The sequence below is a fragment of the Canis aureus genome, chromosome 26, assembly GCF_053574225.1.
Source record: "Canis aureus isolate CA01 chromosome 26, VMU_Caureus_v.1.0, whole genome shotgun sequence".
Lineage (NCBI taxonomy): Eukaryota > Metazoa > Chordata > Mammalia > Carnivora > Canidae > Canis > Canis aureus.
In genome coordinates this window covers 46,759,532-46,783,701 of record NC_135636.1, presented here as the reverse complement: position 1 = coordinate 46,783,701, position 24,170 = coordinate 46,759,532, and the positions used below count along the sequence as shown (strand labels likewise).

At 43.0% G+C, this 24,170-nt stretch overlaps 1 protein-coding gene across 1 annotated transcript in view; it reads left to right on the top strand.

The window, feature by feature from the left end:
* CBLN4 (cerebellin 4 precursor) overlaps positions 1-21,437 on the top strand; it is a 61,750-nt gene extending 40,313 nt beyond the window's left edge. Inside the window, exon 4 of the mRNA XM_077873632.1 lies at positions 21,330-21,437. Within this exon, the coding sequence (XP_077729758.1) occupies positions 21,330-21,415 (86 nt within the window). The 3' untranslated portion in view covers positions 21,416-21,437. The remainder of the gene's footprint in view (positions 1-21,329) is intronic.
* The last annotated feature ends 2,733 nt before the right edge of the window (positions 21,438-24,170 follow it).

Sequence of the window (24,170 nt, the reverse complement as noted above, 5' to 3'; positions counted from 1 at the left end):
GTATCTATGCATAGACACACCCCGATGCACAGAAAGGCACAAGTGGAATGGAGGCTTTTGTAGAACCATCTGGGGGAAGATAACTGAGTTCATTTTTCATCTATTCCTTTCAGCCTGCTCTTGTTTATTAGCTTCATTGTGATGTGCCAATACTATATGTTTTAAGAAGAATGGGCAGCCATTGTCAACAGTACAATAGCTGGGCTGTCATTGGAATCCTAGAGATCTGATGGCTTTCAGAACATGGAGAAGGGAAGGTGCTGAGAGGGATTGGGATTTGGAGGAAGAGTCTGCTCTTGGCGTTGGAGAGATTTTGGTTTGTAAAAATCTGAGTTCTTGTCCAGGGGATGGTGGGAGAGAGAGGTCTCCATCAGGGTACCAGGACACACCATCCCCTAAGTAAAAAATGACAACGAAGCATCGATACCATCTCCCTATCTTTGCTCCTTGTAGCTTTCTTGATAGAATTAAACCAATATTAGGGCAGAACAGAAACCGTTTTTTAATGGATTTACTAGAAATAATTCCGTAAAAGAAATCATAGCGACTGACTATGCTCTTCAAAATAATATTGGTCTTAAAGACAGTTTTTTCCCCCTTGCTTGAAGATGTGGAATGTCGTATCATGCATATTCCTACACAATATCATGTGTATTCCTCATCAATAAGCCATCCGGATTGAGCTGTTTACATCAGGAGGCAGGAAAGGGTACATTAAGAGGGAAGGCTCTGGATTCAGAGTTGAATCCAGCTCTCCCTCTTACTCAATGCACAATCGTGGCCAGCTCCTTAATCTTTTGTGGGTCAGTTTTCTCATCTGCAAAATAGGAATAATAACAATGTCATCAAATCCTCATGAAGATTAAGCCAGTTAATAAAAATAAAGCACTTATGATAGTGTTTGACATGTAGAGTACTCTAGGCATGGTAGCCATTATTATATCAATACATGTGAAAAGAGGAAACACGTTGAGACTTTTCCATCTTTCACTTTTGATCAGATTTGATCATCTCTTCTAATCAGATGCAAGATGAGATGGGAAAGTGGGTCAGAGTGAGGCTTGGGGAGAAGGGAAGCCACAGTGAACATTATTTGAGTGAATTAATCTCTTCTTTTCCCATTCTCTTCCTTTATGGTTTAGTTGGTTACCTCTCTCCCAGTGGCCACCTAACCAGTCTCTCTGCTTCCAATTTTACCCTCTATTTATATCTCTTAACTTTATATTATAGCTTTATTTATCAAGCATTGTAATTATGTTGTTCCATTGCATTATATATGTTCGGTTTCCCCACACCCATTGGGTGAAATTCAAACTTCATAGCCTGGCATTCAACAATCTTTGCAAAATGGCCCCTGTCACTCTTTCTAATCCTTTCTGTAACCATCCTTCTTTGTGACTCACATGCCCTCATCGTGCTAGAACTACTAGCCATTTCCTGAAGTGCACAAACTTTCGTTTTTCCATTTCTTTGCTTTTGCTATTTCTTCGCCGGGAATGCCATTTCCAACCAAAAAAAAAAAAAAAAAAAAAAAAAAAAAAAGCCCGACAAAAAAACAAACAACAAACTCCTATCCTTGTAAATTACAAATTTTTCTGAGATTAGTCTCAGCTATGCCATCTTTACTTTGCCTGAATCCTGTTCGAGAAAATTACATAAAAAATTACATATACCAATATCTAAATAGAAGGAGAGATACCAATTATGATGAGCAATTGGTTTCTTTCTTTCTTGTTTTTTTTTTAGCATTTGGGTTTTTTTTTAAAGATTTTATCTATTTATTCATGAGACACACACACACACACACACACACACACACACACACACACACAGAGAGGGAGAGGCAGAGACACAGGTAGAAGGAGAAGCAGGCTTCACATAGGGAGCCCGATGTGGGACTTGATCCTGGGTCCCCAGTATCAGGCCCTGGGCTGAAGGTGGCGCTAAACCACTGAGCCACCCCAGCTGCCCTAACAATTGGTTTCTATTTAAGCCAAGAAAATAGTTCAGATTTACAATGATGACAAAAACAAGAACCCCTCCCCCCCCAATGCTTCCTGTATGTCAGGAACTATAGCAAGTGTTTTTCATGGATAATCTCACAGCCTCATGAGACAGCTATGGTTTGGTCTCATTGTATTTACAGTTTGCCTACCACAATTCATCTGTGACCCCTCCATAGGGCAGGTGGGGTGGGGAGGAGAGAGAGATAGAGCAAGAGAGAGAGAAACAATTTAAATTGTTCAGCTGATGCTGCCAGAAATTCTAATGAATGCATTTCTGCCTGGAATAAGCACGTAATGGAAGAGGTTCATCTTTACCCCCAGTCCGCGTTATCATCTTCAGGTATCTCATACAATCATTGTAGAACTTAATGATTTATGTATTTCACACAGCATGGCCACTAAATGTGAGCTGCTACTTTATCTGGGGCTCAACTAAAGAAACAGTAACTTATCCCAACACTGGAAGGAAACTCTGCATTGGACTCAGTGAGAGAGGTCCTTCCTGTGTGGGGGATCATGTTATTTATTTATTTTTGTCCAAACCAAAACACTTTTGGCAATGAAAGAGGATACTTTTCATAATTATAGGCAGAACAAAAGGCATAAAGTTGGACCGTCCCAGACGGGGCTGGGGCTTCTCTCTTTGCCCCCTGCCATGTGAGGACACAATGAGAAGATGACCATCTCCTAACCTGGAAGAGGGTCCTCTCTAAGAACCCAATCTTCTGGCACGTTGCTCTTGGGACTTCTCTTGGATTTCTTTCAGAATGATGAGAACTCTGTCACTTCGTCTGTTTTTTTTTGTTTTTGTTTTTTTTTTGTTAGAGCAGTCCGAACAGACCAAGGTAGTTGGGGACTACTTCCCTAGGGATAGTCAAGTGTAGCAACATGAAAAGATCAGATTGCCTTACTCCCTTGCTTACCACTCTTCCGTGGCTGCCTATGTCCCACTGCACATAGAAAAGCCCTGCAAGCTCTTTCCCAGAAGCTGCAAGACCCACCAAGTTCTGGTTCTGCAGACTGCTCCGGTATCTCTCCATTATCTCTCCTCGTCATGCACATTTCTGGCTATCCTGGGCTTCTTGCTCTTCCAACAGATCAAAATTTTTCCTGGTTAAGCATCTTTGCTCCTCTCTATGTCCAGGACTCACCCCACCTTCTCGAGAATGCCTGCTAGTCCTCCAGAAATCAGTCTAGCCTTTCCTGTCTAAAGTGGATAACCTCCTCCATGCCTCACTGCTTTCTGCAACCCACACATGCTGTTTATCTTATAGCTCTCAACAATGTTTGTTATTTAAATTTTCTGCTTGTTTGTTTTCCCCCCTTCACACAGTGTACTGTAGGCATCACGAGAGCAGTGCTCATTTTTTTACTTGTTTGCCAGGCATGGGACTTTGTTCATAGTAAATTTTCAGTATGCGTTTGCTGATGAATGTCCAGGATCATGTCAGGATTGTCAGTCTGTTGTGTAGAAACAAGACCACACAAGTTTGAAATTTTTCTTTTTTTCTTTTTTACTTAATATCTGATCATTAAAGAAGAAGATCTCTCTTCAAAGCAGGTCTGCAGCAGCCACCTAGGTCTCACACGTACTAAAAGTACCTAGGTCTTATTTAGAATTAGAATTCCAGATGAAGGAAATATAACTCCTTCACTCTAGCCCCCGCTGCCTCTTTGTTCTACCATGAATACATGGGGCATGATGCCTTAGGACCTTTGCACCTGCTTCTTCCTTCTGCCTGTAACACTCTTCCTTCAGATACCAAAATTTCTTGCTTCCTTATCCATGTCAGATCTTATCCCAGAAGGTTTTCCTGACCACCTATAAGCCTCTGTGATGCCAAGTACTAGCTGTGTTCTTCACAAAAGAGGGAGGCTGAGGGAGGTTGGAATCCAGCCTACACTCTGCCTTTCAAGCACTCCTGGTATCTGGAGTGGGAGGGACAGACCACTTTTTCTAATTAATCCATCCGGAATGAGGCACCTTCATGTAATTCAAAGATTCACTGTGCTGGCTGCAGCCTGTTTTAAGTCACTCTTGGTTTCAGCTCAGGTTATGATCATATGGATCATGAGATCAAGCCCCAAGTAGAGCTCCATGCTCAGCAGGGAGTCCCCTTGAGATTCTCTCTCCCTCTAGTGGAAACCAAGAGTCAGATGCTTAACCAACTGAGCCACCCAGGTGCCCCTCTTGTTACCTGCGTATCATCGTTCCCTGCAATGTGTAAGCTTAAGGATGGCAGAGATTTTCATCTATTGTGTTCACTGCTCTGTCCTCAGTATTATATCTAACACATAGCAGATGCTCCAAAATTACTTATTGGATGAATGCATGGATTTACATATTTTGAAAAGTGACAAAAGCAAAACAAGGCACTTGAGTGTACAGTCGTCTTTCTCCTTATTTAGTTTTGCCTTTATTTGTAATTTAGCTACTCAACCCTTGAGGTCAATTCACCAGGCTCCTGGGAGTGATTGGCCGCATTACGGTTTTCATCCCCTTCACTTTCGTTCAGAGATATGAAAACTGCCTGTGCTTTTCTTCAGTTCTTCTTCTGAGGCCTCTCTTTTTTCCCTGCACCAGATTTAATGGAAACCCTAGTCATGGGATGAAAATACTGCGAGGTCATATTATGAAGCCATAAGCCACATAAAAGCCCCACGCCCCCCACATAATGAAGTCAAACCTCAAATTCCATTTCAGCGCTTCACATGGAAAATCATTTCTTCTCTGAGGCTTCCCAGGGGCTCCCTCCTAAAAACAAATGAACGAACAAACAAAAAACCACAAAAAAACCAAAAACAAGAAACCATCTTTTGCCAGGAATATCATGGCTTGAGACTAAGTATTTTTTCCAAGCAGCTTTTGGTGCCTGGCTTGATTGACTTTTCCAAATCTGCATTACTCTTGAAAAAAACAAATTCTTTGAGCAGATCTTCATGCAACAGTTTCAACGTGGCATTAACATTTTTGTTTCTGCATAATTTATAGAAACTCACATGTTTAAATATCCCTGTGTACACTAGGATTGGGGAGCTGGGATGACCCTTTAATTACTGCGATTCAACCTCCCTAAGACTGATAAAACTATTAACACTGAAATTCAGTGCGGGTCTGGAAAGATGCTGCTAACTTGGGAAGGTAACTCCCCAGTCTGCCAGCCTTCCTATCACTACTGAATTTCCTCCTGGTGCAAAGAGGCGGAATTCTCAAACCCAGCTGACTGGAGATTTACAATTGCCTTGCAAAACCAGATCTGGAGCCCATGTGGCCTAAATCCCCCTAAACTGATTACCTTGGTTGGAGTCTTTTAAGGTTTTGGCACTAACTTAATCGACTGCTGTGTGCAACCCCAGGAAAGGGAGTAAGAATCCATTCAAATCCTCCCTGTTAAATCAACCCTCCAGCAAATTACTGGCAGCAGCAGGGACTACAGAGCAAGGAACACCAGCAAAGAGCTCATTCAAAGTGTTTGCACCCCATTCCCTTGATAAAATGAGCACTCTTTAGCTTCCCCATCGGGTAACCCAGTTATGTTTGGCCGTAGAACGCTCACAGCGATTTTGATATATTTTATTTCAAAACCATGTTTTGCAGTAGTCGGATCCGTAATGTGTTCATAGGTGGCTGCCTTATTGGACTCGATCGATACCACCGATTTCCTTTTAAATGCAAAGATTGCACAGTTCAGCTTTAATTGCGGAGCTGGTTGCAGGGGCCATCTCTTAGAAGCAGGCTGTTCTCTTTTTCTCCTAATAAATCACCTCTTACTGATGAACATTGGCCGGGTTGGGCCTACCCTTTGTTAGCCTTTCCCCCTTAACGTGGGGCACAGAAGTCTGAGCCTGCCAGGGACAAAGTGTACGCAAGCGGCTGGCTAAGGCAGGCGTTTCTGCAAGGCTTTAATATCTGGGTTAGGTGTTTTATTATGTCTTAATAAAGCAGTTGAAGAGAAGGTTAGGCTGAAGTGCCCTGGGGAGTAATTTTAATTTTTTAAAAGGACGTAACCAGGTTAGAAGTGGTTACATAAAACCAGCTGTCTTTAGGGAGGGGTGCGCCGGGCCCGTTGGCCTTGGCCTCCCCACGCAGGGTCTTCTCGCTGATTCTCAATGCGGGGCGGTCTTCGGGTCTCCTCATTTACTGACTTACTGGCACGTTGATCTAAAGCCAGAACCCAGTGAATTTAGATACTGGCTTTGAGACTTGCTACCGTGTGATCTTAGGCAAGCTTTCCCTCTGTGTTCCTCACTTATGATACCTGCCTGCCGGGGCTTTACTGGGGGTAACTAAAATAGTGTGTGTAAAGGGCCTAGGGTGATGTCTGGCTAATGCGGAGGACGTAATAGAGATGATTACACAGTGTCGCGGGACAGGGGACAGGTGACCTCGGGAGCTTCCATCCCCAAGTAGCCATGCTTGGGGGTTCCTACATGTCAGGCACAGTTCTGCTATTTCACAAATAAGCATTCATTTAACCCTCATGGCATCCCACAAGAGAGGTACAATAATTATTACTAGCCCATTTTATTTTTTTATTTCTATTTTTTTTTTGAATTTATTTGAGTGAGAAGAGAGCACAAGCAGGAGGTGCAGAGGAGAGAGAGACTCCCAAGCAGACTCCAGACCGAGTGTGGAACTTGATGTGGGGCTCGAACCACTGACCCTGAGGTCATGACCCTGTCAGAAATCAAGAGCCTGACGCTTACCTGACTGCACCACCCAGGTGCCCCATTATTGGCCCATTTTACAGATATGGGAACTGAGGCTGTGATAGTGGTGACCTGCCCAAGCTGTCATGCCTGCTGTGAAGGAGAGCCAGGTCACCTCAGCATCCATGCTTCTTAATACTCTGCTGTGAGATGCCTTGCTGGGGCAGGTGGTGTCGGGGGGTGGCCACTGCCAGGTGTGAGGTGTGGTGCCTGGGGCTGCAAGGCCTTGCTCCCTCAGTGCTGTGTATTTTGCTCATAAGGGAGACCTTGAGCCATGGGGCCCTTTCGAGGTCCTTACGTGGATGTTGTTTACTCACTGATCTGTGTAGGGTGGGCTGTACGTGGCTGGTGGTCAAAGGCTCGTCCCAGAGGTGAGGGACCCTGATGGAATCGTGGCCTTGAACTTGATAGGCACCCTGCAGCCCTGCTCTGTGTCATGCATTTCTCTCCTGGTGCTTTCTTCCCCTGTTTCATTTTGCACCTATGCCATTCCATTTTCTCTCCTACTGAGTCTCATATTGAGAGAAGCATCCAGAATCTATTTCCTCTCCTCCTTCCTTCCAAATTCAGTTAGGCAGTTTCTATTTTGTGCCATGCAGTTTTCTCCATATTAAGGATGAAGCTCTGAACAAAACACTCATTCATTTGACTATCGTACTACCTATGCAGTTCCCGGTCCGTTCTGGGCACTGGCAATCCAGCCGTCAGCACAGCAGGTTAAGGCCCGCTCAGAGCCTGCATCTGTGAGGCTGCGGACATTACGTGGGTGGAAAATAAGTAGGATTTACTAGCAGTAGTGATAAGTGGGACAGAGTGAAATAAGGACCTGTCAGGGGCCCTGGATGGGGTGGCTCCTCTTAGATGGCCTGGTCAGGGGAGGCCTCCCTAAAGGAAGGGCACGTTAGCAGAATTGTTGTGTGATTCTTTGTGGGAGGTTCTAGGTGGAGGAAACGACTACTGGAAAAGGGATCTTGATTCTTCAAGAACTGGCACAGAAGTCAGTGTGGCCAGAACTGAGGACACAAGGCCACTGTCCCTGGAGCCAGGGAATTGGCACCACCGAGGGATCCTGGGGTCACACCACGTTACTATCATATGGGGTCTCAGTGGTCGCCCTCCAGACCTGATCCAGGAAGATCACTGATTGTGGACATTTCTCTATTTCTTCACATCTCCACCAGCGCTGGGTATTGCCATTTCTGCAGCAGTTTTCCAAACTTTAAAAAAAAAATTTGTTTTTTAAATTTCCAACCTGATAGAAAAAAAGAAGGCATCTGCTTGCTTGACTCTGCGACAGCTATGATGTCGAGTATACTTCTGTGTGCCATCGGTATTACTTTTTTTTTTTTTAATTTTTATTTATTTATGATAGTCACAGAGAGAGAGAGAGGCAGAGACTCAGGCAGAGGGAGAAGCAGGCTCCATGCACTGGGAGCCCGATGTGGGATTTGATCCCGGGTCTCCAGGATCGCGCCCTGGGCCAAAGGCAGGCGCCAAACCGCTGCGCCACCCAGGGTTCCCCGGTATTACTTTCAAGTCCAATCTCTGTGCTGTCCATCTTTCGGTCTGTCGTCACCCACAGGAGCCCAGACAGAGAGGCTAGTCACGGCCTCTGACTCGCGATTCGTTCTCATCCTCCCATCGCAGGGCCACACATGGCCTTGTTTCCCTCCCGCCTCCTGCCTTGTTCTCTCTCTCTCATTTGTGTAACAGGAGCCTCTCTAATCCCAGCGCCGAGGTCTCTTCTCTCTCCTGCATACCAAGCAAGGTAAAGTGGCACTTAGCCTCTGCCGCACGTTATAATCACCTGGAACGCGTTCTAGACTTCAATGTCAATTTTATTCGAATCCCTGGAGGGGGGTGGAGTGCCGGTGCTTGTTTGTTTGTTTATCACTTGCTCATTTGATTAGAGTGTGCAGCCAAGGCTGAGGAGCGCTGCATCATGCCGCCTGGACATCGTCGAGGTGTGAAAGCGAGTCTTGTCAGCTTCATGGAATTGGTCCTGCTTCCCTGACCGGCAGCTCTGCCCTCCCTTTAAGCTTGGATTTAGGCACCGAGAGACATGCCCCCACTCCAGTGACAGATGGATATTGAATCCAGACAATGGTAGGCGCTGGGGAAATGTCCACGCACAAGAGAGTTCTCTTGCCTTCGCAGATCTTATATTTTAGCGAAAAGAGACAGAAAAATCAACTAGATGAAAAGATGAACAAGTTAATTAGGCCTTATGATAATTCCTAAGCAGGAAATATTTTGCTGGAATGTAGATGGGGAGAGGGGGACATCAGCCAAGGCAGTGAGGAAAGGCCTTTCTGGAGGAGTGATGGGTGGAAGCAGGGAAGCCGGAGGAACAGGTGCAGTGGCCACGAGGCAGGACCCGAGGGGCAGCCGGAGAACCAGAGTGACTGGAGGCTGGGCATGAGGAGGTGGTGGTGTGGGGGGTGACCTCTGGCACGACAGCACAGCAGCAGGGAAGAGGCTCGTGCCTAGCCCGTACACCACCCCAGGGCTCCTGCTCAGCAGAGATGCTGGTGGGACACAGGAGAGACCAGCACACTCCGCTTGAGACCTAAGGAGGATGGGCTTCTGTAAAAAGTGAGAGGGGAGTAGGGTGCGAAGTTTGCTCTGAAAAAGAAAATTCTAAGCAAGGGGATATTGTCTTGTAAGCATAGAGCTCAGGGGAGGAACTTGAAAGGCCCTAGGAGAGGGGGAATGATTGGGGGTGTTGGGGATGCAGAAGTGAGGAGTGTGTGAGGGTAGATGAAGTCAGAGAGGAAGGTCGGGCTCGGGCAGTGTGAGCTGTGCGCAGAGCTGGGGAGGTCTGCTTTCATCCCATAAGTCTCTGTAAGACTTCAGTAAGGAAAGTCAGCTTTGTTATTTGGGAAGGTAACTCAGGCAGCAAGAGTGACTGAAAGAAAGAGTTTACCAGGGGTCAGCAAAGAACAAATACTTTCGGACCAGAGACCCTCTGGTTTCTGCTTCCACTACGCACTCCTGCCATTGTAGCGCAAAAGCAGCCACAGCCAACGATAAATGAATGGGTATGCTGTGTTCTAATAAAACTTTATTTATAAAAATAGGCAGGGGGCTAGATTTCATCAGTGCACTGTAGTTGGGCAGCCCTGGTATTCCAACAGAATATTTAAGTGGGGTCATTAATTAATTAGGTTGGTCTGAAATACACAAAAATAGGATACAAAAGATTTTGAGTTGCTCTTTACTCTTCATACATTCATAAACTGAGTTTTAGAATCCATCACAACTTTGAAGTAGTCATATCTGGCAAGGTTGGCTTTTGACAAAATTCCAAGAATTGGAATACATTTCTGTTTCTTTTCACTCTCTGCTCCTTCTCTCCTGATTGCGAGGTCTTCAGCATTCTCAAATTTCTCCCAGTTTGGGGTGGCCCTGTGAGTTTCTATATGGGAGAGACTCAGGAGGAAACTTGCCCAAAAAAGGACTTGAGGTGACCTGTCTTGAAACCTTATCCATGTAGCAAACCTATTTTATTTATATTATAAAAGTGAAGGGGGCTGATGGAGAAGCACCTGAAAGCCAACTTCCAACTGATAAAGGAACATTAATAGACAGCAGTTGGTAAGGACTTTAAAGTTTACAGATGTTAGGAGGTCATGAGAGTCCTGGATCAGAGGCAAAGGACAGTTTACTACCTATGGCAATGGTAGAAGGCCGGAGTTTCAGCATTTGTGCTTGCTAAGTGCAAATTTCCACAGGGTACCACAGAAAGGGCCAGGTGATGTGCAGTGGCTTATAGATTGGGTTACAAGAGGGAAACCTTAAATTTAGGAAACCCAAATCTTTTATAATGGGCAGTTTCTGCCCTTTGCTCTAGAGAGAGACATTAGCTTTCTTATTTTGAAAAGAAAACTTGCCTATTGCTCTATAAGGAGATGCCATCTCTCTCTTCCAAGGCTGTTTGCTATACACAACTCTTGAAAGAATAGCCTATTACAACAGCAGTCACAAGACTTGAAGACGTGCAAGAGACTCATGGGGCATTGTCTCTCAACAGCAGGCTTCGTAGTTTGCATTTCAATTAAGATCAAAACAGAAAACTAAAAGACCTGTCATGGTGCTGTAATGGTGGAATTTTCAGCAGCAGTGAGCAAGTAGTAGTTCTTTGAAGAACAAGATCATCCCCGGAGCTCTGGCATAAGCCCCCACTTCATGTTCACTTTGTCTGCTTTGACCTATAGCTGACTGTCCAGAGTCTCTGTCTGCTTGCTTTGGTGGTTAGAATTATTTTTATTGTGTTAAGGGCTCTTTCCACACTTCCTAAGTTTGGAGAGAGACCTTTGTTGTAAACACACTTGATAAATGATCCCCAAACATGCCAAAGAGTTCCAACCAAGAATGAATCACTTTTGAAGAATGCTTCTGTAAAATGTTCCAGGAAAATAGCCTTTCTTTTCAGACCTGAGTGTTAAGCCATTACAGAGTTATCATGAGTTATTGGAACCTTTGACTGGGCATAAGGTAGTTGTGCTATTGCTTGGTCACCATGATTTCTGTAGTTGCAGTGACATGGGCTATAGTACTTTCTCATGAGCCATTAACAAATCATGATTTCTGGATGAGTGTAAAAGAAAACTCAAATAAGTTTTTTTTTTTTTTTCCTTTTGGAAAAATGAGATTCTCTTCAAGTCAAGGGAATTTTCTCTTGAAATTTTAACAGATTCCTGTGTTGGAGATAAGCTAGGTTTGGAATACTTAAAGCACAGAATGAACTTAATTATTTTTATATGTTCATTGTCTATGCCAGCCATAGGTATATTCAAAGGCATACTGAAGATGCTCAATAAATGGTTGACGTAGTAGATAAGTTCTTATTTGGCAATCAACAAATATGCATTAAGTTCCCACCAAGTACAAGCCATTAGAAGCGTGGGACTTGGGGACATCTTTTCTGATGTGCATTATTTGAAACTATTGATCGATCTAGTTAGGAGTTTAAATCTAATGAGCCCTTCTTTACTCTCTCCCTGGCATGTACTGTGTGCTTTCATTACATGGGGTCCTGCAATCCTCATAAAAACCCTATGAGGGTGATAGAAATGTTTTACAGATGGGAAAAACAGAGCTAGAGGGGTTAATAGCTGACCAAGTTGTCACAACCAGTTAATCCTGAAGGTTGTATTTAAACCACACAAGCCATCCCTGCTTTTCCTTTAGTACTAAAGCATGGTGTGTGAAAAAAGCACCAGATATTCTTTTTTTTTTTTTTTTTTTTTTTTTAGGATTTGATTTTATTTATTAGAAAGAGAGAGAGAAGACCATGAGCAGGAGTTGAGGCAGAGGGAGAAGCAGACTCTTTGCCAAGCAGGGAGCCTGATGCAGGGCTTGATCCCAGGACCCTGAGATCATGACCTGAGCTGAAGGAAGACACTTTACCAACTGAGCCACCCAGGTAGCACAGGTGCCCTGAGATACTCTTTATCTCCTATGAAAATGGAACAATAGTAAAGGAAGTAGATGTCATCATACTAGATCCCAGTGCTGTTCAAGTTTATTGGAATTGTCCCAATTATGGTGGCTAACGGCATACACTTCCTTCTTGAGAGGCTGGTCTTTAAAAAAATTTTTTTTTAAAGATTTTATTTATTTATTTATGAGAGACACACACAGAGAGAGGTAGAGACATAGAGGGGAAGCAGGCTCCCTGCAGGGACCCTGATGTGGGACTTGATCCTAGGACCCCAGGATCACGCCCTAAGCTGAAGGCAGATGCTCAACCACTGAGCCACCCCGGTGTCCTGAGAGGCAGGTCTTAAAATATGGTATATATTTTGAAAATGTGAGGCATAGTTAAGGCCAACAGATCAGGAAACAACTATATTGAAAAGATAATTGGTTCCTCATAGTCCCTAAGAGGAAGGAGTCACACTGGGAAGCACAGAGGCTAGTCAGAGGCAGAAGGAAAAGAGGGGAAGCATGGCAACAGCTTTTCTTGTGGTTTCTGAGGCCAGGTAGGATAAATGGATTAGGAATGGCTGGTTTGAGTGATCTAGGTGGGCTCTGGGATCTCCAACCAGGGTGGAGGCTCCCTGGTTGTCTGAGAACCTGATGAGCAAGGGGGTTAGAGACTCTAGGTTGGTTGGTTTGCTTTTGAAAAGTGCCCCAGTGGGTGGTGGTAATGAGGAAGCAGGAGGCCAGGGCAAGGTCTCTGGGGCACATCATGAAGCTGTCCAGAGCAAGGTGCTGCCCTTGTTCTATTTGCATGAAGGGCAGATGGTAAACCATAACATTTACCGAAGCTGGAAATATGGTGAATACAAGCCCTAAGAAGAGATGTATGGTGTAGTGAAAGTATGGAGTGGGGTGTCGAATGAGAAAATCTAGAACAGGGTCATGGACTTGGCTCTTCTGCTGGCTTCTCTGTAGGATTGTGGGCAAGTCCTTTAATTTTGCCTTACCAAGATTCAGTCTCTCTATTTGTGAAGTTGGGACATTTTACTAAATTGGTATTTCCCAAGATGTGAGACATATCACCAGTGTTATAGTAGGTGACTTCAGGCAGTAAAGAGATGTGGCATCAAATAACATTAAATCACAGATTTACTTTTCAAATGCTTTCAGCCTTCCCAATGGCCCCAAGAAGAAAGTCTCAATTTGGTGCCGTTATACCGCAACCACTCTAACTCTTGCTTCCTTCATTTCAGGAAAAAATGGGTCTCAGGCTTATAAACTTTGATAGGTATTTCAACCTGTTTCTTGGTTGCAAACAACGGAAGCCACTTAAGAAAATAAATTGGGTAGCTCCTGGAAGATGAGAGCCCAAGGCCAGAAAATGCTAATTACCTGCAGGATGGATAGACGTGTTCATCCGGGGCATAGCTCAGATATAAGAAAGTCCATGTAATCAGAAGAGACATCCCCAAACCCTGTGTATCAGTTTGCTAGGCCTGCTCTAAATTTGGTGGCTTAAAACAACAGAAATGTGTTCTGTTATAGTTGTGGATGCTAGAAGCCTGAAATCAAGGTGCCGACAGGGTCACACTCCCTCCAGAGCATCCAAAGGAGAACCTTTCTTGCCTTATCCAGCTTCTAGTGGCTTCTGACATTCCTTAGCTTGTCAACACATCACTCCAGCCTCTACCTGCACCTTCACATTGTCTTCTCTACAAGGCTGTTTCTTCTCTTTTCTCATAGGATGCCAATCCTTGGGTTTAGAGCCCACCCCAAATCCAGGATTTCATCTCAAGATCCTTAATTAATTACATCTGCGAGGTCATATTCCCAAATAACAAAACATTCTGAGGTTCTGAGTGGACATGATTTTTTTTTTTTAGGGTGGGAGGAACCACTTTTCAACTCACTCTATCTTCAACCAAAGGAAGTCTAGGAAATCTGAGAAATTAAGTAAGAAAATGTCATGGAAACAGGCTGCACGGGCATGTGGCTGATATTTGCAATGTACCATATGCCCTTGTTTGGGTGCCTCAGTGTGAATTCATTATAACTATCCCTTTGTCCTTGATTCTTTCCTTTTACATTTCAAAGTCATGAGCCAGAGCATCTGACTGGCCAGGTCTAAGTCACTTGCCAGGAGATGGGAAGAGCACTCTCTGTAAGCTTCTTCAGAACCCATTGTGGAAGTCAAGACCCTGTAGTTTGGACTTCCTCATAAAGGAAGAACTTTTAGAGGATGTATATGTATAAATAAATAAATACAAACGTCTACCACAAATGCTACTGAGCAGCTAAATTCAATGTTTTTCTCCACATTAGCTCTATTTTTTTACCATAGTATTCTATTTATAACAAATGATCTTGTTTTTTCATTTATAGTAGTACTGCTTTGTAAATTAAATTTATTTAGGTAAAAAAAAATACTGATTTACAAAAAGGTGAGAAATGAATAACAATATATAGGGGCCATGTGGCTAATGCTAAAAAAAAATGCCTACTGATTTATAAAAAGATGAGTAATAATAGTATACAGGTGCCATGTTGCCATGGGTGGATATGTAGTGGTAGTGAGATACAGTAAGAATCATAAAGAATATGCAGGTACATAAGGTAAGATATATACATACATATGTACATAAGCCAGGTAAATAAGAATCAACAGGTAGGAGGCAAATGTCCCAAAGCCACACGGAATTGGAGAATTTCCTATATATTTCCCGACTCTTTGAATCTTTGCTTTCATAGTTATCTGTTTATTGTTTTTATTAAAGATTTTATTTATTCATGAGAGACACAGAGACGGAGAGAGGCAGAGACACAGGCAGAGGGAGAAGCAGGCTCCATGCAGGGAGCCCGACGTGGGACTCGATCCTGGGTCTCCAGAATCACACCCTAGGCCGAAGGCGGCACTAAATTGCTGAGCCACCCGGGCTGCCCTCATAGTTATCTGTTATGAAAGACCTGGGTGTCCTTAGCTTTGGGGATTTATATATCTGTAAATCAGGGGATCATAAAGAACTGAGAACAGAGAATTTGCAAGCTTCAGAGGCTTCAGCAAAGCACTGCAGTGTCTGTGTGTGTTTTAGGTGAGTCTTTCAGCCTGTGCTGTTTTAACAAATACCAGGCGCTCTATTTGGACCTGGCTCCTATATTTCCGATAACATACTGGACATTTTCACCTGTATATCCTGCTGTTACCTCAAATTTAGCAGGTGGAGAAACAAATTCATCATCATGCTCCCCAAACCCGTATCTCCTCCTGACTTCCCTGACATACGCTCAGCCTGCCAAGCCCGCAACCTTGGAGAATTTCTGCCTCGCTCATCTCCATCATTTCCAAAATGTATCCAGTCACCCCATCTTGTCGAATTCCCCCCTGGAAGGCATCCTGTGTCTCCCTTCTCCTTCCCACTGTTGCCATCATATTCCAGGCTTTCACCGGTTCTTCCTGTTCTTGTCTTGTCCTCTAGCTGGGGTCTCTAACCCTCCCTTCACACTACTCCAGTGGGCATCTTCAGTTTGGTTACACCTGTCTCTTGTCTCTTCATCATCGGTAGTGCCAAGAGGTGGCTGGAGGGAAATTCAGCCCTTTCTGTAATTACGCAGTCCTGCCAGCCCAACTAAGCAAATGGTCTGAGTTACGGCAGCGTGCTTGCCACGCACACACGGCTTATATCCATTCCTCTTCTACACCCTTTCAAACAAATTGCCATCCTCCCATTTTTCCTGTATGGAATTTTTGAAGCCAGCCTTGCCCCTTATTGTCTTTCGAGCACTCCAAACAGAGCTTCCTCCCTCAATTCAAATTTTCTTCCTCTCAGAAGAAATTTGGAATGCCCCTCAGTTGCTTGATCTATATTCCTTTTTAAAAAATTATTATTTAAATTCAATTAGCCAACATGTAGTACATCATTAGTTTCAGATGTAGTGTTTAATAATTTATCAGTTGTGTATAACACCTAGTGCTCAGCACATCCTGTGCTCTCCTTAATGCCTATAACTCAATTACCCCATCCCTCCACCTACCTCCCCTCCAACAACCCTCAGTGTGTTTCCTAGAATTAAGAGTCCCTCATGGTTTTTCTCCCTCTCTGATGACTTCTCATTCAGTTTTCCCTCCTTTCCCCTATGATTCTCTGCACTGTTTCTTATATTCCACAGATAAGTGAAACCATATGATAATTGTCTTTCTCTGATTGACTTATTTGACATAATATTGACTTACTATGACAGCATAATACCCTCCAGTTACACCCACTTGATGTAAATGATAAGTATTCATCTTTTCTGATGGCTGAGTAATATTCCATTGTGTGTGTGTGTGTGTGTGTGTGTGTATCTCACATTTTCTTTATCCATTCATCTGTTGATGGATATTGTGGCTCCTTCCATAGTTTGGTATTGTGGACATTGCTGCTATAAACATTGGGGTGCAGGTACACCCTCAGATCACTACATTTGTATCTTTGGGGTAAATACCCAGCAGTGTAATTGCTGGGTCATACAGTAACTCTATTTTTAACTTATTGAGGAAACTTCACACTGTTTTCCAGAGTGGCTACATCAGCTTGCACTCCCACCAATAGTGTTTCCCTTTCTCTGCATCTTCACCAACATTTATTGTTTCCTGTCTTGTTAATTTTAGCCATTCCAACTGTGTGAGGTGGTATCTCATCTTGGCTTTGATTTCTATTTCCCTGATGGCAAGTGATATGGAGCATTTTTTTAATGTGTCTGTTGGCCATTTGTATGTCTTTGGAGAAATGTCTGTTCATGACTTCTGCCCATTTTTTGACTGGATTATTTGTTTTTTGAGTGTGGAGTTTGATAAATTCTATATAGATCTTGGATACCAGCCCTTTGTCTGATATGCCATTTGCAAATATCTTTTCCCATTCCATAGGTAGCCTTTTTTGTTTTGTTGACTGTTTCCTTTAATCTATATTCTTATTAATCACTTGAAGTTCTAGTATGAAAAGAACATTTGCCATGGACTTAGAATAGATAGAGAATATTTGAACTTTGCTTCTTCCTCACTTGTTTCTGGAGTTATTTTTAAGATAGAAAAATTGGAGTGGCTAAACATTTGCATTTCTTCTTTATTTTTTCCCCATTCCTTCAAGTTATTTTGCATAAAGATACATCTGTTAGGCAAGACCTTGGACCTTGGACCTTGGACCACTCACAACCCTAGATAAATAAGGTGGGGAAGGTGAAAACATGCATTTGCCTCTAGCTGGTAAGATTCCCGAGGCTTAGTGTAGGGCACTAGCTCTCTTGCAAAGTCTCCATTTGGAGAGATACTAATGTTCCAAAAATGGCTAGGGCTAACAAGGACAAGAGCGAGGAAGAGAACCCTTCAGACAAAGGGCATAGAGGGTGGCAGACTGTTTTTCAGGAAAGAATTTCCTTCTGTCTCTTCAGCCTCAAGAATATACAATAAGCGAGTAGGAACTGGGTTGGGAAGTGGGGGAACATGCAGGCATGGACTTGGGATTTGGGAAAAAAAAGAGATCTTGGGCAGTGTCTTGTTCCAGTTCTGAGTTAACTTGGGAAATTGCCAGAACTCCTTGGTATGGGACATATTAGAGACAGAATAAAACATCTTGCTATTTGGCAGGCGAATGTTTTTTTTTTTTTTCTTGTTTTTTTAGCATCATCCTATAGCTCCATGTGATTTTGAGTAGTTTCAACTAATTCTGAACCGTCTTAGGTTGGTATGAATTCAGCCTCCTCCATAAAACTGTTCCTGAACACCCCAGAGCTCATTATTTCTCACTTCTCCAACTTTCATGACTTCACCCCTTCAATTTGTAAATGTATCACTTGTTTAGCCTTCTCTACTGGAAGTTCTCTGGCTGACTCCACATGACTAAAGGCATCCAATCTAATACCGGATTTGAATATTCAAGCACCTGTTGGCTTCTGATATTAGTTTCCCCTTTTTGCTGTATAGATTTTGTCTCTTTTTTTTTTTAATTTTTATTTATTTATTTATTTATGATAGTCACAGAGAGAGAGAGAGAGGCAGAGACACAGGCAGAGGGAGAAGCAGGCTCCATGCACCGGGAGCCCGACGTGGGATTCGATCCTGGGTCTCCAGGATCGTGCCCTGGGCCAAAGGCAGGCACTAAACCGCTGCCCCACCCAGGGATCCCAGATTTTGTCTCTTCAATAGAATACACCATGCTTGAGGGCCGAGATTAGGCATTCAGTTCTATACCTTTTAGAATGTATCCCCTCCCCCCCATCAAAGTGTTGAACACACAGCACTGGACTCCATAAATATTTGAGTCATTTATTCTACAAATGGTTATTGGCATCTCAACTGTGTATCAAGCCTTGAGGTTGGAAGTAGGTCTATAGCCATACATACACTCGAGAAGATCCCTGCTCTTGTGAAAGAGCACAGGGATTGTGTAAGTAAAGTTGGTGACTGGTGCTACAAAGGAAATAAAGCAGGGCCGAGTGTAGAGTGGGTGGTTGTGGAAGGGTCTCCGTGGAGGTGATATTGAAGGGTGAGAAGGAGCCAGGGTTGTAAAAATCCAGGGGAAAGGAAATGTCGCAGGAAAGAGATTATTTTCTACAACAAAATAGATTAAAGTGTGCTGACGTCAGGGAATAGGATGTATGTTAAGGTCTGGGATTTACATAGGCTCTAGTCCTCCTGGCTCCAGTGAGGACTAGAGCCTATGGGCCTCAGTGGGTTTTAATCTGGGTGCAACAGAAAGCCTTTGACAGGATTAAAAGCAGAGGAGCGATACTGTTTTGTTTTGTTTTGGATGAGAAGATTAGAATTGGCTTTATTAAATGATTTCGGAAGCAGGAAGCATCCCATCTAGCAAGTAGAAGTGCGACCAGAGACCAGGTAAGAGGCAATGGTGGCTCATCTCAGGCTGGTGAGATAGTATGGAAGAATGGAAGCAGATGGATCTGAGGGACACTTGGAGGTCAAACCAGCAGGGCTGGTGAATATGGCCAACAGATTAGGGGACAATGTGGAGCTGGAGATGACTCTCACATTGCTCCCTTTTGGATGTTGGGGTCATCCAACTAAAATGGGGGAGACAAGGAGAGATTTAGGAGAGAAAAATCAGTTTTCATTTGGGATGTGTTAAGTTTGAGATGCACATGAGTTATCAAGGTAAAGATGTGAGAGAAGCTGTGGGCATATGAACCTAAGACTGAGCAAAGGGGATCTGGAGTAAAGAAGTCAATCTATGTAGCCAAAACATAGTCTCTAAAGCCAGTAGAATGGGCCAAGTCAGCCAAGACTGTCATATGGATTTGAAGCCACTTCTACAACCTGGCTCGTGTGCTTCAGGGCTCTGGAAGCAGGGTTTATGGGAGTAGAAACTCATATGCTTGCTCTACATGAGGGATGTATGGTAGTGCAGCTAAGAGCATGTTGCTTGGGGGGAGCTTAGGGAACGTGAATTTGTCCACAGGGAGTGAGTCCAGAGGAATTGTAATTTGGACACAGCGCTCTGTCTTATAAGGATATATTCTCCGTTAATGTCACAATTCAAGGACTCCATGCAAATTACGGATTTATACTGGGTTAAGGTATTATATGAAAAACAACAGAACTCATCAGTGTCATTGTGAATTTTTTTTTTGGAGAGAAAAGAAAGTTGATGATAATTTCCCAACAATATCCAACGATTGTACCAAACCTGTTTTCAAGTGGCGAGATCATTCAACTGAGTGATGATATTTTGAGGAAAGATAATTGTACTGTGTATATGGGACACAGCCAGGTAGAAGCAATAATAATAATAATAATAATAGTAATAATAATAATATAAAAATTTTAAAGTAGAAAGAATGCAATCAGCTTGTTTCTCACCCTTTTGTTTTCTATTTCAGTAAGTGGTTGGATGTGTCTTTTCCCTATTTATTCTTGTTTATTTTAGCATTATGTCAATCAGGCAGGTTACTTTTAGCTAGAAGCAACCCGAGGTTACTTTCGACTGCCTCAAGTTTCCTTGTTGTTAATTTTTAATTGCATCAGTAATTCATGATCACATTTTCATTGTTAAAAATTAAAACACAGTAGATATGACTAGTTTCTTTTTTGACTCTGCACTCAATTCAGTACTTGTACCATAGGTTTTGTGTATGTCCTTGCAAACCTTGCTTTACGCACATTTCCTTGTATATTCTTTGGAAGGAGACATGTGTATCCTTCGTAAATATGTATTGTTTTATTCTTTTATACATATAATTGTCTTCTTTTTTTTTTCCTGCTCAAAAATACGTCTTATAGATCTTGCTGTGTCAGGGCATATTGTATTGCATACCTTTTTGTTTAATTGCTAGGTACAATTCTATATTTGGAGGCTTGCTTTACTTTGCCACATCTGTCTATGGGCCAGTCTCCAGATCACTTTTGATTTTTTGCTAATGCAAACATGCCGCCTGTTCTTTTTTTTTTTTTTTTTTTTTAGGATTTTATTTATTTATTCATGAGAAATGCAGGGAGAGAGGCAGAGACATAGGCAGAGGGAGAAGCAGGCTCCCCTTGGGGAGCTTGATGTGCGAAGCAATCCCAGGACCACAGGATCACGACCTGAGTCAAAGGCAGATGCTCAACCACTGAGCCAGCCAGGTGCCCCCGCCTGGAATATTCTTGACATGCTTCTAGTAAACCTCATGAGTCTTCTGGGAACTTCGCCATCAATATTTTTTCCTCTGAGGAGTTTGATTTGTGCCCACAGATTCCAGTTTAACAAACATTTGCCAGACTCTTCCTTTGTCCCGGGCTTGGTCTTAGATGTGCTTGTATCCATCATCACATTTAAACCTTCACTAACGGGATCCCTGGGTGGCGCAGCGGTTTGGCGCCTGCCTTTGGCCCAGGGCGCGATCCTGGAGACCCAGGATCGAATCCCACATCAGGCTCCCGGTGCATGGAGCCTGCTTCTCCCTCTGCCTGTGTCTCTGCCTCTCTCTCTCTCTCTCTGTGACTATCATAAATAAATAAAAATTAAAAAAAAAAAATAAATAAACCTTCACTAACTAGTGAGGTGTGGGGCCTGTCAATCATGGTAATGTTAGGTTATGGGGGACAAGAGATTCCAAAGGGCTAATATTTGTCTCAGGGGGAAATGGCGAGCAAACAGTTGGGCAAATGATTGAGGCATGTCATAAGACATTGTCATGTCACTGAATCTCTTACAGCTTTGGCTTCCTCATCTGGAAAGTGGAACTCCAAATACCACCTTGGTCAGAGGGTGTATGTACTGTGGGTTATTGCACAGATCTGACAACATTAATGAGCTTTGCAAGGTAAGAAGTGAAATGTACAAAACTTTATACTGTGATGGTGTGAATGAACAAGGTACCTCCCTCAGGGGGCTTCAGTTCTGGACTGGTAATGGTCAGGCACACTGCCAGGACAGGATGGCCTCCAGATTACCAGGCATTAGGCCAAAAACCGAGATCCTTTGTTTCTTTTTATCTACCTTCTTCTCCCCCAAATTACTACTACTTTACATCTTTGAGCCTTTCTATTAGGTGATCAAAGAAATGGTCTAAATTAGGAACACTAGCTTTATTTTGAACCACATCAGAAACTAGGAAATGGATCCCCTTTCCATGGACCTCTGGTAATTTGGAAAATAAATATGGCTTTTGTATTGGGCTGAATATTGGAGTCTTTAATAATAAGAAGTAGTTTTATGTGGCTTCTGTGTGTTACCAACTATGTTAAAGCTTTATTTAAGAAAAACAAAAAACAAACAAACAAACAAAATGGGTTCCTGGGTGGCTTAGTTGGTTAAGCCTCTAACTCTTGATTTCAGCTCAGGTCATGATCTCAGGGTTGTGAGATGGAGTCCAGTGTTGGGTTCTATAATGGGTGTGCAGCCTGCTTAAGATTCTCTTTCCTCCTGCCCCCCACCCCTGCTCACTCGTGTTCTCTCTCTCTTTAAAACAAAAACAAAAACAAAAAACTTAAAGTACTAGAACTCTTCAGGTTGCAAGTTCCAAAAGCCTTATCTCAACTTTCATGAGCACAAAAGGTAATTTACCGGTTTATGAAACATATAGTTTCAGTATATTCTAGCTTCAGGCATGACTGAATCCAGGAACTCCATGTCATAGGAACCCAATCTTCCTCCCTTCAGGGTTTTGGTCTGTGTTCCTTTGGTTGGCCTCCTTAATCGGGTTTTCCTCTTGTGGTGGTGATATGGCTGCTGTCTGTTCTGAACTGATGTCCAATTCTTTTAATAATTTGAACTGAACATTGCTTTTTCACTTAGAAGTAAAATGAAGTAACTTGAGTTGGGCCTTATTTGGCTTGATTGGTCTGGGTTGAGTGATGTGTTCACCCTTAAACTGATTAACAGTGGCCAAGCTGAGGTCACATGTCTACCTTTGAAACCAGAGATGGGGAGTCTGTCCCTATTCAAATCCCTTGGACTGAGAGAAGAAAAGCCAATTTTGTGAGACAAAAATCAAGGAAGTGGGAAGGGTGTTGGGTTTGCAAAACTCTTGGATGCCTCATAGAAATGAAGTATCATATTTTGGTCACACAATAATTCCTGGAGTAGTACTGATAGTCTCTGGTTAGATGAAGAGGAGGATGCTTGGAGTGGTTAACTCACTTGCTCAAGGCCACCCAGTTAGTAATTGGAAAAACTGGGTATTGAGTCTGGATTTGAGTATATTCTTAACTATTTCATTCTAATTGCCCCTGTTCTAGGGTTCCCATCCTACCCTCCTTCTTCACCCTTCCCCCAAGCACAGAGGGTGATCTGTACTAACAACAGCTGCTCCAAGACTCGTCAAATCACATTAGCATTGCTCGTGCCTGGTTTCTCTGAATGTCACACTCAGCAGTGGAGCAAAGGCTGGTCAGCTCACCGTCATATTAAGGGAAATCTTTACTAAACCAATCCATGGAGTCTGCAAAACCATTGGTCTTTCCAACTTCCCATCAAGTAGCCTGTGCTCAAGGGTAAAGCAAGGGGTTATAAATCACAGGAAAGGTTCTCCTGGACACATTTCCACAGCTGGAATATGAACAAAGTGTTGTTTACTTTGTTTAACACCAGAATTAGTGAAAATCAAAATGTCTACAGATGCACTCACTCCAGTAAATTATTAGGTAATTAACCTTAATGCTCCCTGCTCTGAATCACCAACTTAACTTTTGCTCTGGAGCCCTTGAGAATATTTCTCGGGCATCATAACATATGATTGCACCACAGCTTAGTGTTAAGAACAACAAAGTTGGAATATAGTGAGAGGCATTTAGGATGGAGCAAATTCCGAAAGTGGGAGGGGAAGAGCTTCGTGTGCTATTGAAGGAAAAATACAGACTTGCAACATAAAGAGCGAATTGACAAAAGATGGAGAGGTGCTCTTTTTAAGTAATCTCAAACTCATGCTTTCTTTCTTTCCACCAGCAAGTTTAAGCCCTTATCACGTCATGCTTGGGCTAGTTTAATAGAAGACTTCCAAATGGTCTCTTACTGTCTCTCTTCTCCAATCTGTTGTACCAGGTTAATCTTCCTGAAGCACAGGGTTTATAACACCACCTGATTCATAAGCCTTTCGTGGCTCCACCTTGCTAATAAACAGCATCCAAACACCTAGCGTAAATTTTTTATTCTTCCTCAATCTAGCTTTCAAATCATCTCTTCTATGATAGCTCAACGTTTGATCATCTGACTTCTTCCCGGCCTTAGTTTGTGCTTCTTCTTGGGGCAGGGACAATGTGAAATGGTGATGGGCAAGGGCGGAGACTCTGGGGTGAGCCTGCATAGATTTGAAAGCCTGCTTTCCCAATTACTGATTTGGTCACCTTGTGATCAGTTTCCTCACCTATGAAATGGGAATGCTAACAGAAATGACCTCAGGAGGCGGCCATGAAGATTAAGTGGGATAATGCATGAAAATAAATACCTAGGAAATCACTCAGTGCTTTTTATATTTTAGCAAATCACTGTTGCTCACAGTTTGGTCTCACCATGTGTATCATGTTGTTACCAGATCTACCATTCCCCACCCTCTGCC